The sequence below is a fragment of the Onychostoma macrolepis genome, chromosome 04 (genome assembly GCF_012432095.1).
Source record: "Onychostoma macrolepis isolate SWU-2019 chromosome 04, ASM1243209v1, whole genome shotgun sequence".
Lineage (NCBI taxonomy): Eukaryota > Metazoa > Chordata > Actinopteri > Cypriniformes > Cyprinidae > Onychostoma > Onychostoma macrolepis.
Genome location: NC_081158.1, coordinates 19887629 through 19907554, shown reverse-complemented (window position 1 = coordinate 19907554; position 19926 = coordinate 19887629). Strand labels below are relative to the sequence as shown.

Here is a 19926-nt window from a genome sequence, read left to right as displayed (position 1 = left end):
TTACAACAAAAAAAGAAACAACAAAGACAAAAAAAAAAAGAGTACAATATGGACTCGTTATGAATCCCTGCCTCCTTGTATTTTTCTTCTTTTGTCCACTAGACGGCGCATATTAGCAGTGACGTGGCGTGTCTACGGAAGGTAACCCTCTTACGGCGAAATTCTCGCGCATGCGCATTGCTGCTATTATGTTTGCGCGCATGTGAATCTCGCGAGAGTTGCACGGCGGACCGTTACCCTCATCAGCGAGCGTCGCGTTCGTGTACGTCACGCCCGTGTGTTTAGTTGCAGGCAGAGATTTGAGTGTTTGCGGTTTTCTACGAGGAACAGTCTTATAATGAAAGCCGCTCTGAACCGCCTTTACACACTCAGCCACAGAAAGCGGTGGAGCTTTGCGTCTCTCTGCTGATGAAGCACCACCAAAGCAGACACCTGAAACTGTTTCTCCAGAGATATTTGCCTCAAGAAGACTAAAAGTGCGCCTGAATGAGCTCAGCTATGGCGACGCGACTCTCTGACTTGTTTGGAAACAGCCGGATAATTTCAGGACTGCTGGTCAACTTACTGTCTTCGATCTGTATTGTGTTCATCAACAAATGGATCTATGTGCACTATGGCTTTCCCAACATGACCCTGACTCTCATTCATTTCTTAGTGACATGGCTGGGGCTGTTTATGTGTCAGAAGATGGATATATTCTCCCCCAAGAGCCTCAGACCTTCTAAAATCATCCTGCTGGCTCTGAGTTTCTGTGGGTTTGTTGTTTTCACCAACCTGTCTCTCCAATGCAACACGATAGGAACATATCAGCTCGCCAAGGTCATGACAACACCTGTGATCATAGTCATCCAGACCATGTACTACAGAAAGACATTTTCCACAAAGATTAAACTGACTCTAGTAAGTGGGGGTTTGTTTATTTGACTGGTATGTTGTTTAAGAAGTCATTCAAAAATATTGCTGCTTTTACCATCATTTTTATAGCATGCACATGCCATGCATCAGTTTGAACTATGCTCTGGGTAAATGCTGATAAAAGCAAGTCATGGTTACATGCTGATTTGTTAATGCAAGGTTATGGGTCAAAACAGCTGTGATTTTTACACCACTTCATATAATTTATTCATTTCTTTTTAATAAAAAGGTGCCGATCACTTTAGGGGTCATACTGAACTCTTACTATGATGTGAAGTTCAATCTTCTGGGGATGATCTTTGCCACACTTGGGGTCTTTGTAACTTCGCTGTATCAAGTGGTAAGTATTATTGCATTCTCACTCTGTATCATTATTGAAAAAGTCATATCCCTTTATTTAAATCAGCAGGCGGTCAGGAACTGGCCAAATCGGAGACCCACAATATAGCAAGGCTGGCATTTACTGTATAACATAATTCAAATTTTGTAATAACTTTAAATATTTATTTTCACATGCATATTATGTAGCACAACTGTTTTCAATGCTCATAATAATAGGAATGTTTCTTGAGCACTAAATCAGTTTATTAAAATGATTTCTGAAGGATCATGTGACTCTGAAGTAGTAATGGCTGCTGAAAATTCAGTTTGCCATCACAGGAATATATATTTTTTTAAATAAACAAATGCAGTCTTGGTGCATTAAAAAAAAAAAATAATTCCTACACTTTTGAACGTTAGTGTGTGACATCTATAGATATAACCAAATCAACCAATGATTATGAAGTGTTATTTGTTTATATATAAAAAAAAAATAAAAATAAAAATAAAATATATATTTTATTTTTATTTATTTTTTTTAAGAAAACTACTTTTTAAATAAATGCCTAGTTGAAATTTCTGACCATTAATTACTTCCCTCATTAAGTATTCAGATATTGAGACTGAATCTGAATGGCGATTTAATCATTTATTTCTCCTATTACAGTGGGTTGGTGCCAAACAGCATGAGCTTCAGGTGAACTCTATGCAGTTACTGTATTATCAAGCACCCATGTCTTCAGCATTTCTCTTGGTCCTGGTGCCGTTCTTCGAACCCCTCACTGGAGATGGTGGTATCTTTGGCCCCTGGTCATTTCAGGCCCTGGTAAGAGTGCGAGCAAGAATGCGCCTGTTCTTTCAATGGCTCACACACTCCCTCTGCACGTATCCAAAGGAATTTCTTATATACACACAGTCACAGAGAGTGCCTTGTGTTATTGCCTAGATTTTTTCTTGGGGGGGGGGATTTTCTTGCTCCTATTACTATCGGAATATTTTATATATGTATTAATTGAATAAATAAGCAATTGAGCTGAATTGTATTTTCAAAGGGTTGATTCTTTCTATTTTTTTTCCTTCATCAAGGTCATGGTTCTGCTGTCTGGTGTTATTGCCTTTCTGGTCAATTTGTCCATTTACTGGATCATTGGGAACACGTCTCCTGTTACGTATCCTTTCTGCTAATTCTTTAAAATATCAGTCATTGAGCTGTGGCTATTTCCTTTTTCTATTCTTGGCGCAGAACACCCTTTAGACAAACATCTGAAAACAGTGCTCTCTATACCATTACTCCATTGTTTGTTCATTGTCGAATTAGGTTTATAATGCAAGCAAATGTTTGATTACAGAGACTTGTCAAAGCTTGGCAAATAGTTAATATGTAGTTACACAATTGTTTAATAATGAAAGGGTAAGCTGTAAATCAAGGTTCTTTTTTTTTTTTTTTTTTAATAGCCATAATGAAAACATTTGATGATTTTGAATACAGCTATTATTGAGTGTGATTTCATAAGTGAGACTTTCCTCAAAGTAAGCAGTAGAGGGAGCACTTTACTTCCATATGTTTAAAACTGCACTTTTGGGCCACTTATTATTAGGCAAGTGTTCTCTCAACCAAAGGTTTTCTAACTTTTTTTTTTTTTTTATAAAGCCAAGGATGTGGAAATATGAGCTGCTAGCTTATGTTCTGTTAGCCCTATTTCTAAAATGTATAATATTTTTTTTGTATGTAAAATATAATTTATACTGTATGAAAAATAGATCTTATCATTTTTTTAAATGTTTTAACAAATTCAGTTACTTTTAATAAGTGCTGGGTTGTTCAGTTTGTGATGACGTTCATTTAGAAGAGCTTGGCAACCGACGTCACTGCGCAGTGCATTCTGGGACGTAATCAAGAGGGCGCCGCCATATGTGAGGCCACATCGGGCGAGACTTAAAACAACCACACGAAAAACAATGTTGAAAAGTCGATTAAAAGAACAAAATGTACTATACCGAGACAAACTTCTAACGGACGCAAGAAAACGGTACCTGGAAAAGATGGCCAACCACCCGCACCTATATTTTTGTCCGATTTAGATAACTGCACCAAATCGTCACATTCAGGGTTCATATACGGTCATGAAAAACCTGGAAATGTCATGCAAACAGCAATTTCCAGGCCTGTAAACTTTTGGAAAAATAAATAAAGCCAGAAAGTTTTGGAAAAGTCATGTTTCACAATTCGATGTACAGTAGAATTATGCTTAATCAGGTCCTGAATTTCGGTGTGGGATTGCGCATATATTCCTGCAGCTTTCGACTTTAAAATGAGGGAAATTCCTGCAAAACATTTATTGAATATAGCGTGTAGGTTAGATGAGTAAATAAATTCACACAACCAGTCATTTGAAAACAGCGCGAATGATTCAGCTGCACCGCGTCCTCTCTCTTTGACCTTCTCTTCACATCTGCTGCACGCTGCGATACAAGACTTTAGCTCGCGTTTCGGTACAGTTGACAGAATTGTCAATTGCCTAATGGGTCATTGTTGCATCGTCACAGAAATGTATTATTTGCACGACTTTTTAAGTCTTTCGGTACTCGTGCGCTCCAGAGGCTCTTTTCTGTGCGCTGCAGTCACATCCAAAGCGCGCGCTGCGAACAAACAAACACAGCTTGTTGCGCTTAAGTGGCCCAATACACACAAAATAATGTCAAAATGGTCGTCCTGGCAAGTATCCTCATATGCATTGTCAGTTTTGTCTTAAGTTGCGAAAGAAAACGCATATGTATAAGTATTGGATCCGTGAAACAGGTCTTGTGACAGCAGCCTAATAAAGCTGTGCCGTCTGTCATTAATGTTAATCAAACAACAAAAAACAGAAGAAATCCCTCACTGCTCTTGACTAAATAATGTTTTGTTGAATAACTTTAATATGTTGATTTACACTTTATTCAATTTCTGTATCCTATTTAAAACAGGTTCATATTACAACTTCCTCGGCGCGTCGCAACAAGTGGCCTCACAAAATGGCGATTTTTTATTTTTTTCCCATCAGCCACCGCGGCGCTAGAGCAGTGACGTCACGCCCCCATCCTCTATTCATGTAATAATATAAATAGAAGTTACTGAGTTACAGTCAAGCCAATTCACAAACTCATGCATCCAGCACTTACTAGTAATTCATGTACATTTAAGTTGATGTTACCATTGATTTATCCATCAATCAATCAATATGAAAAATATAGCATGTTATTAAGTTTTTAATTTTTTTAATATTAACTCATGTACATTTCATAGCCGTAAATTACTATTAAAAACAGTATTATACTTATTTATATATTTTTTTTTTATTAATAACTTTTTTTACATAGCATTTTCAGGAGACTGATATATCAGTAAATCAATATTAAAAATAACAACAGATTTTACTTTAACATATTTATTATCTATTTGCACACATCATATTTGCAAGACTGATATATCCATAAATCAGTATTAAAACTAACTTATTTTATTAACGGATTACACTTATTTTTAACAGATTTATTAACTTTTTTACAAGATGTAAACCTAATCAATATTAAAACAAACATATTTTAACGCTATATACAGTGCACAGCATAAATGAGTACACCCCCTCTAAAACTTAACAAATTCAGCAATTACTCTTTACTTATATGACATGTTAGGGTTCTTTGGAGATATAATGTTCCATCAAGCCTGCTTGATCAATTACCAAAGAAGGTCAAAATTATTCAGCAAAATAAGATTTTCTTATCAAAGTGATAAAATGGAGGAATACCAAATTATTGTTTTAAGTGTGAAAATATAGCAGAAGTAGCACCGACATTCAAAAACAATGGACTTGTGACAAGGCTCCTGAAATAATCAGGTCTTCTTTTTCATTTACTGGTGAGTGAATTTTTGCTAGAAAAAGAGCAGGAGAAATAACATGCAAGTGTCTCAGAGCCGGCAGAAAAGCTATGAAAAGAGTGACACTTTATCTCACAGAGTATGACGCAGCCTGCAGAAGTGACATGCACAGTTGTTGTCACCACTAGAGTTAGCCAAAGCAAAATAAACTCATTTAACCTCTTCCAAGGCCCATATATACAAAATGGAGACTTTGGTCTCAAGAGACCAAGTCAATCATTTCAGATCCAAAAGCATCCAAAATGTTCTAGTATTGCTAGAGGAGGAGTACAGTGAGAAGTGCTTGGTACCCACAGTGACGTTCAGAGGTAGTAAAGCTCTTATATAGGGATGAGTGAGTGCTGAAGGTATGAGGGAGTGCTTTATCAACGCTGTCATGAATTCACTCACCACTGTGTGATGGAATACAAAAACTTGAAACCGAAGATGCCACCCTCCCCTCATTCCCTACACTGTTGGGCATTTTTTCAGCATGACAATGAAGAAATGCATTCTCCCAAGGTGAAAATCCTTCAGTGGACATGTATTTCACTCAATCTTAGCGCTCTTGAGCAGCTGTGGGGGATTCTGTAGAGACGAGCTGAACAAAACTCCCCATTAAAGACCAGAGCATTCAAGGAGGTCATCCTCCAGGAGTTAAACAGGACAGATGTGAAAATTTGTCATGAACTTGTACACTCCATGCCAAGAAGAGTCAGAGCAGTATACTTAAAGTTCTGGAGAACATGCTAAGTACTAGAATATTATACATTTGCTGAATTAAATCTAGGGTGTACTCATTTCTGCAATCCTTCATTTAAACAAAATTGGCTAATTTACTTATTTTACAGAAAATATTGGAATATATTTTGTTTTTATTAAGTATATGTTTAATACATTTCAATTTTGCCATCTTTCCATGAATTATATTAGTGATCATTAAGAAAATACATCTTTATATTTATGCAGAGGGGGTGTACTCATTTATGCTGTGCACTGTATGTATGTGTGTGTGTGTGTATATGTGTATGTGTGTGTGTATGTATATATATATATATATATTTATTAGTGGTGGGCATAGATTAATTTTTTTAATCTAGATTAATCTCACTGTAATCTTGGAATTAATCTAGATTAAAATGGCTCATTTGAATTCTGCCAAGTAGATAAGTAAACAACTAGCAGTCATCAAGAATTTAATATTGATAATAACATTGAAGACATTGTATGATTATTCCTTAAAGATAAGGTTTTAATAGTTTTAGTAGTAGCCTATTACGTTCTGCCCAATGTCTTCAAGTGAAACCGAACTTTTATTTTGACGGGTTGCCGTGAGGATAGTTTTTCTCAAATGAAACGCTCGAGTGCTCATGAAGTGACTCTCAGAGCAGTTCTGGAGATGTTGTTCATGTATTTATGTCCTCATTTAGTGAGACGACAGACGTTAATATCGCCGCAAGCGTCACGCGGGCTTCTGTATGAGTAGTGAACAAACCCGCGCGTCTGCGCCATACATTAACACAGAGACACGCATAAGTCATATTTAAATAGACGTTTTGCGGCTTAATATTTACAAATAGGAGTGGGAGTGTGCTCACTTGTGTGTGCGCTTACGTTTGTGTGTGTGCGCACCGCCAAACCTTTGCCAAGTGCAACGTGTTCCTGGGTCAACATCTTTGTTGACCCTGGAACAACATTGTGATTAACCAATCAGATTTCAAGAACCAGTTTATAATTTTTGTGAAGTTTAGGATTATAATCAGTGTTTGGTGCTTGTACATCAGTGTAATTCATCTATCAGTTCCTCAGATTTTAGGGATTACTCATGGGTAAGGTTAGGTTTAGGTGTAGGAATATGGTTAAGATTATATTTTTGGATTAAAATGTTGTTCCAGGGTCAACAAAATATGTTGACCCAGGAACACGTTGCACTTGGCAATATCAGGTTGTGCGTGCGCACCGGGGCGGAACTCCGCTGTGCGCGCGATACAGAGAGCGCGACCATGTAACGTAGAGATAGAAATGACTTGCCGATTTCCATTGGGAAGCTTCTTAAAAATAAATTTTCCCTGAAGCAAACCCGGCGGCTTCATAGCTGCATCCATGTTAGCACGCATACACACAGGTTCGAAGACTCGTTCTCGCCCCCTACAGTGCAATTCGGCTAGGTATACATCCGCGCTAAAATATCAAGGTGAAAGTCATCATAGCTTGCGTAGTATAGACTCAGCTCCCAACCCAACTTTGAGAATAGATTAACGGCGATATTTTTTTTTATCGCCCGATAAGAGTCTCACGTTAACGCAGCACGTTAACGCCGATAACGCCCACCACTAATATATATATATATATATATATATATATATATATATATATAGAAAGAGAGATTTGTAAACTTTTTATATATTCATAAGACTGATATATTCAAAAATCAATATTAAAACTAACATGTTATTTTATTGACAAATTATATTAAGATTTATTTTTAACAGATTTATTAACTTTTTACATATTTGCAAGCCTGTTATATCCATATATTATTAAAATACCAACTATTATTTTATTAACAGATTACACTTATTTTAACCGATTTATTAAACTTTTACACATTCACAAATCTGCTATATCCATAAATCTGAATTAAAACTAACATTTTCTATTTTGTTAACATACACTTTTAAAATTTTTAACAGATTTATTAACTTTTGCTGCATACTAACAAGACTGATATATCCTTAGGCTTAGATCAATATTAAAACGAACTACCTGTTATTTTATTAACAATTTTTTGTGTTATTAAAATTACTCTTAAATATCTTATTCACAAGCCTAACTATAAAACATAAAAATCCTAACTGTAAAATGATCTAAAGAATATTAACTTTCAGAAAGAATAAGTCCCTGACTCATTTCTGAAGCTCAAGTCACATGTCCTCATAGTCTGTTACTCAAGTGCAAGTCATAAGTATATCCAAAAGTCATTGTCAGACAAGTTCCCTTAACATTTCCCCTCACAGCTACAACATGTTTGGACACTTCAAGTTCTGCATTACATTACTGGGTGGGTACGTCCTCTTCCAGGACCCCTTGTCCTTAAACCAAGGTCTGGGCATCCTCTGCACCCTCAGTGGCATCCTGGCATACACCCATTTCAAACTGGCAGAGCAGGAGGAGGGCAAAAGCAGGCTCACACAGAGGCCATAGGCCCGCTGAAGTGCCAATCAACATGAAAGCCAGTGTTCAGTGCCTGATTTCTTCAGGAATAGATAGCGATGGCTCCTGCACAGGAGCGTGAAGCCTAACCAAACATAGACTGGAAGGAAGTAGGTTAAAGCCATAGAGGCTGACAATAGCATTTCAATCTTTTTAAGAGTTTAATTTTCATTCCAAGTATTCAGTATTTGTAAATAAACATGCAAAAGAAAAAGAAAAGTGCCGTTTGAGAGAAGAACTCTTATTGCTGAAGCGTTTCCTTTTTATTTTGTAAGTGTTTGTTATTTAATGATGTATTTTTCAAAAGGTCTGTACAAAAATAAAGCATTTTATAGAAAGTAATACAACAGTGGAATGTTATCTTATATTGAGTCTAGTCGTCACTTTTAGGACAAGGGTCACTGCCTACTTGGCAAAAAGACCTGAGTATCTGTGAAATGGAATGTCAATCATTTGTTCAGTTCGTGATGAGGGCTTTTCAACTTGTTATTCTCTTTTGCAATGCGCAACTTAAACATTAGTCACATTCCAAAGTCCTGTCTCCAGTCTAAAATCTAGATGTTTTGCAGCTTTTTTTTGGTGTGAATATTAGACTTGTCCTAATTTTGAAAAGGATGTGGTAAACAAAAATGTTGCAAATTATGCTGCTTAAAGAGACAGTTCACCCCCCCCCCCCCCCCCCAAAAAAGACCTCTTTCATGGAACATGGAAGAATATGTTTTGAATATATTCATAAACATGAAAGAATGTTTTATTCTCCGTACAATTAAAGTTGACCACTTTAAGTGGAACGAGGCTTGTTGTCTCCTAGTAAAGAACAATATTTTAGAACTAAAAAGGACAAGGAAATCCTCTGCCAATTTGTACATACTTGAATGAAAGGTTCATGAAAATAATTTCAATCTAGTCTAAACTGTGTAATATTTATATCATGTAATACATATTTTAATATGTAATAAATACATTTATATTAATATATGCTAGCATTAAAAAGTTTGGTGCCAGTATATATTTTAAGTGATTAAAAAAAACAAAAACAAAAAAAATCACCAAGGCTGCATTTAATGCAAAATTATATAAAAATAGTAATACTGTGAAATAATGACAATATAAAATTGCTTCTTTGCATTTTAATATATTTTGAAAATGTAATTCAAAGCTGAATTTTCAGCATCAGAAATAGTTCTAATATGCTGATTTGCCGCTCAAGAAATAATTAACAATGTTGAAAACAGTTGTACTGCTTAATATTTTTGTTGAAACAGTGACTCATTTTTATTTTTTCAGGGTTCTTTGATGAATGCAAAGTTACTTTGTGGTATTATAAATGTCTGTTTCTTTTTATCTATTTAATGCATCCTTGCTAAGAAGTATTTAAAAAAACATTCAAAGAGGAAAGAAGCCAATAAGTGCCTTAAAAAAACATGGAAACTCTTTTAAAAAACAAATACTGGAAGAAGCACCTCATAAAGTGTGTAGAGAGAACCAACAATTTTTATCAAACTGAAAATAGTTTCAATTTTTTTTTTCTCGAACATCCATTTGTGTTGTTGCATAGTTGAATAACTTTGCCATAGATGAATAACTATTTCCAAACTTTTGACATGTGTACATGTCTTGGTTATTAATCTTTAGGATTTGTCTTTATCCTTACTTCCATTAATAAAATTAATGGCTTTTTTCTTCAGTGGTCCATGGAATTCCCTCATTATTACAGACGTACAAGCCCAAACATGTTGAGCTTAAAGGAACATGTCCTACTAAAATAAACTCTGAGTCACTCTCCTGGGCTATAAAGAACAGATCCCATCACAGGGACTGTACAAGACATGTCTTCATGGCACAGTCCATTTGTCCCCTTCATAAAGAGGTAATTTCACTCAGCAAACAGGACCTCCCCTAACTAACAAGTTTCTCTGTTGGCGAGAAAAGCAAGTCTGCCATTCATACACAACGGTGTACAACAGTCACGTCATGACAACAGACTCACTTTACAAATGAATGTATTCTGATGTGAATTTCACACACAGCTAATGCATTCCCAGCATTGTCACCAACCAGGTGACTCACAGAATCATCTTAATAGTGAAGGAACAGATCATCATTACTCATTAAGAAATCAAAACAGATGAAAGTTCTTTCAGTTAGCGCAATGCACAATAGAATGCAAAACAGGAGGAATTGATCAGCTAGTGGTGATTAAAGTGACACATTTAATATTACCATGATTATAACTACAATGGTATCACTATAAGCACATCATGATTAGTAAGTGATAATGTTGTTGATTAATCTCATGTTACAATTAAACAATAGACTGAATGCAACCCACGAAGATTAGGTTTAAATGTAATATTGCAAATAATGTGAAAATATATTTTAAAAGCGGTTTACACTTTATAAAATGTGTAGATAGAATTATATTTTTTTAAAGCATAATAACGTCCCAAATTACTGTTTGTCACCTAACTTTGGTCAAATATCTTTAAGTCTCTCTAAATTTGAGTCAATCTCTTGATTGAGATCTGTTAATAAATCCTTATTTTTATTGAACTGTTCATTTCCATCAACAGCAACAGCAGTGTTTTCTGCGTACTGCTTCCAAATAACATTCATCTAAAAATATAGGCTTTATGTAGCTACTATGGCTAAATTAATGAGTTAATCGGCGTATTGCTTTGACTTTGTTGTCATATTCATTTATCATTAATTTCATACATATTACTTGATACCTGATGATGAGCTAAACTGGTCCAGTGTGATGCAGCAGGCTACTAAAATAAGGAATCAACAACTTTTTACAATAACATAGGCAACCGCATTCAAATGTCGTGTTAAATATAATATGCATTTTACATAGTCAAACTCGGTTATTTTAATCGCATTAACAGTAAAACAGCAAATATAGATAGGCCTAATAGTGTAAACAATATCCAACTCGCCTTCCAGTGCGTGCATTGTGTAATGTTTACACCGCGCGCTTATAGCACGTGCTAGAACATTTCAAATTCAAACAGGCGCCAGTAGAGGGAGTTCGCGATGCTCAACGGTCACCAGCAGGTAAGACATTAACACTTTCAGTTTAGCAATTTTCGCACGTTCTCATATATTTATTACACCTTTAAAGCTGTAAATATCTTAATAACACTGTTATACATTCCAGAGAATTATTTTAACCGCGTATGAGGCTTTAATGTCCGTGTAGTCGCTTAAAATAATTTGCCTCACTTAGCGTTGCGCTAGCGCTGCAAGCGCGGCCTACTGCAGCCTCGGGTTTTCCTGATTATCCGCAGCGGGAAATAGACACCCGGGAGTGCGCGCGTTTGTGGCATTGTTACTATATAATTAGCTTAGTCTTGTCGCTCAAATGCGCAATACTCCACATCAGGCAAGAATCAATCAAGTTGCGTTTAAAACTACTATTACTATTCTGCTTGTAAAGAAATGTGTATAAATTAGTATTAGGTAAACAAACATGTTTATTCTTTATAACTGGAGAAAAGCACATTACGTACTTTTTGTTATTCGTCATATCGTTTGTCAATATTATTATCTGTCATAACGAATCCTGATTTGTCAAAAGAGCGTTTCATCACACGTAACGTAAATCTCATAACGTTACGTAAAACAACAATATTTACTCGTCGATCTGTTATCATGTTACCTCTGAGGGAAAAACATTTGAAGTTCCAGGTTTTACATAAGTTATGTGCAGCTAATTTGAATAGAGATATTCCCATGGATATAGATGACAGTTATATTCCCGTGTTTATGATTGCAGATATAAATCCCGAATACGACAAACTTGAGATTGTTGTTGTATTTTGTGTGTAAGTTACTGTTTGCTGAGCATTTCAGAGATCTAAACATGACACTGTCGTAGTCCAAAGACATTTTGAGCTTTACTCGAAGGACATCCATGCATCCGTAGCACTTGTAATGAACAACTTTTGGTCTTTTTGGCTTGCATTTATTTAACCGAGGAGCTAATAATCCACGAGGGTCATCGCTTTGGTCCAAGCACGCCGTTATTTCACCTGTCACTGGGCTGATAAGCCCCAAATCCAAGTGCTTAGCCAGCAATGGGCGGGTGTAGTGAGACGGGACATGCCCGGACATGATCACAGGGAGCCAGACAAGTCAGCAAAGAGCGAGCACCACCGCTAGGCGTCTGAAGCCAGTCACGCTTTGAGATGTCATGCCCAAACCCGCCCAGGACATGATGATCGGTGCTGTGGATTCTAGCCCTGACATGCCTCTCTGGGTCTATTTAAACCATAGACCGGCTCTCAGCCGGCTCCCACTCCACACTAACCCAGAGCTCAAGCACTTTATGTACAGGTAGCAGAGTATATATAGAAGATTCTTAGCTAGAATAGCCAATTTACCTCTATTTGCACAGGTAATGTTCGTTCTGAAGCTTGTACTGAATTGGCTTTAAATTGTTGTATGTAAAATCTAACTCTGTTTATTTTTTACAGATAACTACCAAAATGGCAACAGAAAGTTGTTTAAGCAGTTCTCAGATCAACAAGGTTGACAACGAAAAACTGGTAATGTAGCATTCAAGGTGTGCCTTTGTGAATGTAAGTGTGTTTTTATACCTTGAAATGACTGAGTTTTATTTCATGTAACTTTAGGTAAGACCAAAATTGCAGCTGAAAAGCCTGTTAGATGATGCAGGTGCAGATAAAGATGTTTTCACCATGAAGGAGGTGAGGAGATTTAAACTGACAGCAGTTTAAGTATATATAAACTGATATAAACTAACGTTCAAAGATTTGGGGTTGGGGAGACATTATTTTAAGTTTCTTAGGCTGGCCAAAACTGCATTTATTTTAACAGAAATACAGTAAAGAGAGTAATATTTTGACTTTTTGTTCTTCTATTTGAATATATTTTAAAATGCAGTTTATTCCTATGATGGCAAAGCTGATTTTTCAGCAGCCATTACACCAGTCTTCAGTGTAATCCACAATCATTGTGATATGCTGATTTGGTGCTAACTTTTAATAGTGAAGTTTTAATAGTGATACTAACTTTTAAAACATTTTTGTGGAAACTGATTAGTTGAAGAACTTTTATTTTAAATAAAAATCTTTTGTAATGTTAAATGCATACTACCACTTTTGATTAAGTTAATGCATCCTTGTTGAATTGAAGTATTCATTTCTTTAAAAAATAAATAATTATAATAAAAACCCTACTGACCCCAGCACTTTTGAACAGAAATATAGGTGTCATTCTATATAGCTGTATATATAATTGAATTTTTGCCAATTGTGTTGGTAATGCTAAACCCTGCTGTCTGTTGTGTGTATAATTTTTCATGTAAGCACTTATGGCAGTGACACTTATTTGAGAGTTTCTGAAATAATGAGTTTGCCAGTGGTGTTTGACATTACAGGCTAAAAATAATCCTTCTCCGGTTTCATGTGTTGCTACTCATTTCTGTGTACAGTTAAACTTGCATATATTTTGTAAATTATGTAGGACAGTGTGTGTTGAATTATATTTAGTTACTGCCTTTGTTCAGTGACATTTCATTTGTGGTGTTTGCTAAGGCAAGAAATTATTTTTCTATTGTTCATTCTTACGGTTAGGGATTTGAACTAAACCCCTAACCCAACGTATTAAGCTTGAGTTTGTGCTACAGATGAAAAATATTTCAAATATTGCAGCTTATTACTTCTGTAAGTGATCAGACTTAAAAAAATATGACGTTTGTGATTTGAGGATTATAGAATATGTTAAAATATATATTTTTTAAAAACCTTAAAGGTGGGACATGAGTCACTTAGGGTGGGCTTCGGCTGGTTAGAAACCACTCAGAACACCTTGGCAACCATATATAAAATGCACTGGCAACATGGCAGTAGCTTTTTCATGGGCAAGCGCCATTATACAAATACAAACTGTAATTTTTAACTTTCATTCATAATGTGCAACAATATAAATAATTTGTATGCCATTTTACTCTTGATATTTGATGTTGTTTGAAATTTTTTCATATGTTGTCAACTTTAGTGTGATGTATGAGTAATTTCTTGTTTTTTGTTGGAGGAAGTTGTGGTTGTCTGACTAACAGGAATGTGTTACTCATCTATATTGAATATTTATATAACCACTTTTTTACCATTCTTTCTGTCAACTCTCAGACTGTTTTGGGAAATGGTTTCCCCGTTGATCTCTAAACAAATTGTCTTTTTGTGTTTTTAGGTTATGTTTTATTTGGGGAAGTATATCATGAGCAAGGAGTTATATGACAAGCAGCAGCAACACATTGTTCACTGTGGAGAGGATGCTCTTGGTGCCGTTCTAGGGGTGAAAAGTTTCTCGGTCAAAGAGCCCAGGTGTGTATTGACTCTCTAGTTTCTCTAAGGCAGAGCAGCTGTAGTACCAATGACCTCTGGGAATATCAGGGTGGGGCTTTAAAGCAACAGGTGCCAGCTTTCTCGACATTTGACCTACTCGCTCTGAAAGGGTCTTTTGTCACCTGTTTAAAATATGAAGTGGCTGCAGAAGGTGTTTGGATACAAATAGCAGGCCAGTGTAGATAAAAAAGCATATATAAGTATATATTACTTTTCTCATAATCCCCCCCCCCCCCCACCCCAAGAATCGAAAGTGAAATGTGCTATATGAAAACAAAAGTTTCATTTGTAATTTTACCTTTCTTTTTTTCAGAGCCCTCTTTGCAATGATCAACAGAAACCTTGTAACAGTGAAAAATCCAGGTACTATGATTGTTAACTTTTTTCCCACAATATTCTTATTAGGGCTGAACAATTAATTGCATTTGCGATAATATCACGATATGAAAAAATTCGTTTTTTCAACCACAGACACCTGCGATTACTTTCTGTCACGTGACACGCGAGAGTAAAGAGGTGTGTTCGACTTGAAGATCGATCGGTGTATGACATCAAAGTACGGCCAGAGAAAGCATAAGGAGACGTTCGTTCTATAGCTCTCGCAGTACTTTGATGACACACAACGATCGGTCCAGCAGCGCTGCTTCAAGGCGAACACATTTAAGCAGTCTTCAGAGAAAGCATCAAGTTGGCACGCTAAAGTGTTGCCAGGTCCGCGGTTTGCCTCCAAAAACGTGATATTTAGCCCCTGGAGTGCGAATCTTACCAGCGGAACCCCTCCAAAAAACGTGTATTTTACACCCCGGAATGCAATTTTTACCGGTGGACCACCCTCGAAACATGATTAGGCTACTTTTGAGTAGCAGTTGGGCGGGTTTTGTTGTGAAAACCTGGCAACCCTGGCACGCTACACGCAGAGTAACAGTGTTATGGCGCATTTCATTACTGAAGACTTCCACTTCCAATCCACATGTTTACATATGTTTATTACAGTGACTTTGAATTACCTAAATAGTGTGGTAAAGCAACAGATTTGTTTTTATATTTCTGCAATCTAGTTTGTGATTTGTTACTGACTTTCATATTTATGTTTACACCAGGCTTATTTGTCAGTGCTTTATGTTGTCATAATAATTATTAGCCTACATGCTTACAAGGCTGGAAGTTTAACAAATCAGTCCATATACTACTGTTATTGTAGTTGTTAAATAAAAATGTCATTCATATCAATTTGTGCATCAACTAATTTCATCGTAACATATAGGCCTGGCCTACAGAAAAGAACAGTTATGTTTAATCTATCTAATATTTTGTTGGTCATACTATACAATGATTTATTGCTTGTCTTTGTTGAATAATACAGAACATAAAGAGCTTTAAAAAATAATTGCATATTAAAATCGCAATCGCAATATTGGTAAAGAAAATCGCAATTAGATTATTTTCCAAAATCGTTCAGCCCTAATTCTTAAATATGTTGTTTGTGTTAAAACTGTCTTTGTTTTCTTTTATAGATACTCATTCTACCTTCTCTGAACCCAGAAGTCAAAGTGAACCAGATCGAGGGCCCGGGGTAAACGTTCTTTTATGCTCACACACTTACAACCACAGAGTATTGACCCATTCCACAGAGTTGCCCTGGTAGTGCTGTGTTTGCGCTTGAATGGGTTTTATGGAGCCCCTGCTATGTTTGAGATTGAAGCATGACTGAAACCCCACTGTCTGTTCTAGGACACTGATTCAGACTCTCGCTCATCTACCTCACAACAGCAGCGCAGGAGGAGGAGAAGCAGTGATCCTGGTAAGCACACACACCACAGAGCAAAAGACACACCAGCTGTGTCCTGTTCAGTGTGTATGAAAGCGCACGCTTCGTCAGCAGGGTTAGATGGGATTTCAGATAGAGCTGTTTATTCTAGTCTTGACGTAGTTCCTGTTTGAACAGGAAGGGGCTGTCCATTTTTTTTTTTCTTTTTTTTTCTAGCTCAGACTGATACAGTAACAGTCAAACTAATGTGTTAATTAAAAAAAAAAAAAAAAAAACTGAAAAGTAAACATATTTTAACAAGTGTACCATCAGTTGATCTAGATGCCAATTTTATTTCTCGTGGGAGTTTTGTACTTTTTCAAGAACTGTTTGTTTTTCCTGCCTTGTATCTTTTGTGAATCAACCAGTATACATTATATCAGTCTCAACCACTGAGCAGGGAAGACTGTCCCTCATTATGGATCATTTCCTACTATTCCTTCACTCCCGACAGAGGACTGTATGTGGGTAAACATGTGGTACCATAATGACTGCTCTCTCTGTCACTGTAAACATCTCAAAAGGACACCGAGATCTGGAGGCTGTGCAGAATGTGCTCAGATGACTGTTACTCTTCAATGGCCCATTTTTAAACCTCAGCTATGCACACAAAGGCAGTTTGTTGAGCAAGCAGCACTAGATGCACCATTAAAACAGGGTTATTGCTCTGAGCATTGCTCCTGCTTGGCTCATAAGTGTCCAAAGTTGAGTGCATATGACAAGAACATCTGCATAAAAAACTGATTTACCCTAATGCAATATGCAGTATACACTTAAGCTTGTGTTTAACATAATGAAAAAGAAACGGATTGGAAATGTTTATAAAGCCTACAGAGCAGCGTGGTTCACTTATGTGAAAACCCTCTTGACAGACATGTTGTGTCAAAAAATAACTTTTAGTACTAAACATATTTTGTGCTTTCTATAGAGAGTACTTCAGCCGAAGACGAGCCCAGAGAACACAGAAAGAGGCACAAGTCAGACAGCTTCTCCCTGACATTTGATGACAGCCTGTCTTGGTGTGTGATTGGCGGCCTGCACCGGGAGAGGGGGAACAGTGAGTCTTCGGACGCACAAAGCAACTCTGTGAGTAGCACATTTAAATATTCATTCACATTGTGTTGGTTTAGCAGCAACTGTAACTACTTTGCACTGTCATTTGGCCCTTTCTAACCAGCGTTTTGTTTGTTTTACAGGATGTAGGTATCTCTCACAGTGAGGGCAGTGATGAAAGTGCGGACTCGGACGCTGACTCTGATAACTTTAGTGTGGAGTTTGAGGTGGAGTCCATAAACTCTGATGCCTACAGTGAGAACGATGAGGATTCATTGCCAGGAGAGAACGAGGTTCTCAAACTCCTGTTCTATTCAAGGAGAGATTATCTGATGACCTAACTAACCTAACCTGTTTAACAGTCCTCAACTCACTGCAAATCTGTATTTGCTTATTCAGGTGTATGAAGTCACAATCTTTGCTGAGGATGAAGATTCGTTTGATGAGGATACCGAGATAACTGAGGCAGTACGTAACATTTTAGTACCTGATGTTTTTCTTAGTGGAACAAAAATGTTTCCAATCAGGATTAGATTGGATTGTGAAAAGGTGGGGGTGAAAGAAAAAGCATTTGTAAGCCTGCCAAAAAGGGCAGCTGTTCCAAAGATGCCGCAAGTTATTACATTTTGTTGAAAGATCATGACATTTTTTTCCTCTGAACTTTGTCCACTGATTAATTGTGCATGATACGACCAGGAATGTGTATTAAGAAATTACATGCCATGCTGACTTTAATGGTACCATATGTTAAACTCTTATAGCAATATTATTTTTCTAGTGCAGGTTTTTTGCACCAAACCCAATTTTTCATGTCCATTTCCATCCTTTCTCTGACCCTCAGATTTAAACAGGTTTTTTTTTATTTCAAAAGCAAGAAAAATGTAATAATCTAAGATAAAAATGTGTTCACTCAGGACTACTGGAAGTGTGCCGAATGTAACGAGCTCAACCCTCCTCTTCCTCGGCATTGCAAAAGCTGCTGGAACGTCCGACCCGGTTGGCTTCCAGAAACGCACTCCAACAGTGAAAACACCTCCACTAACACTCAACCCAGCACAGAAGACACCAGCGTCATCACAACTCCCAGCTCAGCCTCAGATGACAAACTGCTTCCTTCCAAACCCTCAAGCCCTCTTCCAGAAACAGATGAAGGAGTGGACGTACCCGACGGCAAATGCTCACAATCTCCCATCGCCGCTAAAGACGAACTTCTCTCCTCCACTGCCTCCGGCTCTATGACCGAATCTCAGACCTTGTCATCGCAGCCCTCAACCTCTTCTGGTGGGGGCAGCAGCCAGGAAGAGACCCCTGAGCTAGAGCGCTACAACAGCCTGGAGGCCTGCCTGCCCGCCACTTGCCTTGAGCCCTGCGTCATCTGTCAAAGTCGCCCCAAGAACGGCTGCATTGTCCATGGAAGGACTGGACACCTTATGGCTTGCTACACTTGCGCCAAGAAATTAAAGAACCGGAACAAGTTGTGTCCGGTGTGCCGAGAGCCCATTCAGTCAGTCGTGTTGACCTACGTGAGCTGAGGCACAGCAGATATACCTCCTCTCCTCTCACATGAAGTTTATGCTTCTGTTGCCTTGTCTTATAGTTCTAAAACTTTTGAGTTCAAATTCAATATTTGTAATATGTTTCTTATTGATTAATTAATAAATTTTATTTATGACTTAACAAGCGAGGTTTTCGCTGACATGCTGGGTAGAAAATTCACAGAACTGTGTTTTAAGGGCTTGGAATTAAAGCAACTACTTACAGACTTGCAGAGATTCAGTATACATTGTATCAATTACTAGGAATGTTTGTAATAATTTAATTTATGTATATGCAGATGTATAGGTTTCATTTTAATTTGATTTATTTGCCGCACTGAAACGTGTTCCTGAGTTGTAGCTGTTGAGACACCCCTTCAATTTTGTTCCTCCTCTGGAAGGAAATGCTCTTCTGCAGTTTTCTGCTGCAGTGACTGTCTTATTTTCTCTGAGTGAGGCATAATAAATGATTATTTTGAGGCTCTTCTGCTTTTACAGTACAAATCAAATTCTGTCTTTCTGCTGCTTGTTTTTAATGATGTTGGTTTTGTTGTTGTTGTTTAATGGTTTTAAGGGTAGTTGATTGGCTGTAAGAAGGTGGCTGGTGTCAGTTTCATGTGCTGTTTGTTGAATAGTACACAGCGGTCACCCAGAGATAGATCTGGTTACTAGGGACCCACTTTTCACTCAATATCAAGAAACGTGTTCTAACTTGTTTCTCTCTAATGGCAACCTGGCACAAACATCAGCCTCTGTGCTGTTTTTTATTTTGTATTAAATATAATCCCGCACTTTTCACACCCAAGC

At 37.1% G+C, this 19926-nt stretch overlaps 2 protein-coding genes across 4 annotated transcripts; both read left to right on the top strand.

Moving 5' to 3' along the window:
- The first annotated feature begins 223 nt into the window (after positions 1–223).
- Positions 224–8699, top strand: slc35e3 (solute carrier family 35 member E3). The gene is made up of 5 exons (XM_058774354.1): positions 224–900; positions 1145–1255; positions 1904–2062; positions 2323–2405; positions 8155–8699. The coding sequence occupies exons 1-5, from the start codon at positions 487–489 to the stop codon at positions 8339–8341; spliced, it is 954 nt and encodes a 317-aa protein (XP_058630337.1). The 5' UTR covers positions 224–486; the 3' UTR covers positions 8342–8699.
- Positions 8700–11333: 2634 nt separating this feature from the next.
- On the top strand, positions 11334–19601 carry mdm2 (MDM2 proto-oncogene). 3 transcript variants are annotated; one of them, XM_058774072.1, is made up of 11 exons: positions 11334–11410; positions 12832–12903; positions 12991–13065; positions 14570–14703; positions 15038–15087; positions 16239–16297; positions 16456–16525; positions 17460–17617; positions 17728–17877; positions 17984–18052; positions 18499–19601. In XM_058774072.1, the coding sequence occupies exons 1-11, from the start codon at positions 11390–11392 to the stop codon at positions 19114–19116; spliced, it is 1476 nt and encodes a 491-aa protein (XP_058630055.1). In that variant the 5' UTR covers positions 11334–11389; the 3' UTR covers positions 19117–19601. The 3 variants fall into 3 exon arrangements, with proteins under 3 accessions (XP_058630055.1, XP_058630056.1, XP_058630057.1); XM_058774073.1 differs by lacking the exon at positions 11334–11410 and adding an exon at positions 11429–12752; XM_058774074.1 differs by lacking the exons at positions 11334–11410; positions 12991–13065 and having other exon boundaries at positions 12840–12936.
- The last annotated feature ends 325 nt before the right edge of the window (positions 19602–19926 follow it).

What these genes read in the sequence shown, in the direction of transcription:
- slc35e3 (XM_058774354.1), top strand. Translation starts at nt 487, where the DNA reads ATGAGCTCAGCTATGGCGACGCGACTCTCTGACTTGTTTGGAAACAGC. An exon ending in TAACTTCGCTGTATCAAGTG is followed by an intron (nt 1,256 to 1,903) that starts GTAAGTATTATT and finishes CTCCTATTACAG; the next exon opens with TGGGTTGGTGCCAAACAGCA. An exon ending in CCTGGTCATTTCAGGCCCTG is followed by an intron (nt 2,063 to 2,322) that starts GTAAGAGTGCGA and finishes TCCTTCATCAAG; the next exon opens with GTCATGGTTCTGCTGTCTGG.
- mdm2 (XM_058774072.1), top strand. Translation starts at nt 11,390, where the DNA reads ATGCTCAACGGTCACCAGCAG. An exon ending in GAGGAGAAGCAGTGATCCTG is followed by an intron (nt 16,526 to 17,459) that starts GTAAGCACACAC and finishes TGCTTTCTATAG; the next exon opens with AGAGTACTTCAGCCGAAGAC. An exon ending in CGGACGCACAAAGCAACTCT is followed by an intron (nt 17,618 to 17,727) that starts GTGAGTAGCACA and finishes TTTGTTTTACAG; the next exon opens with GATGTAGGTATCTCTCACAG.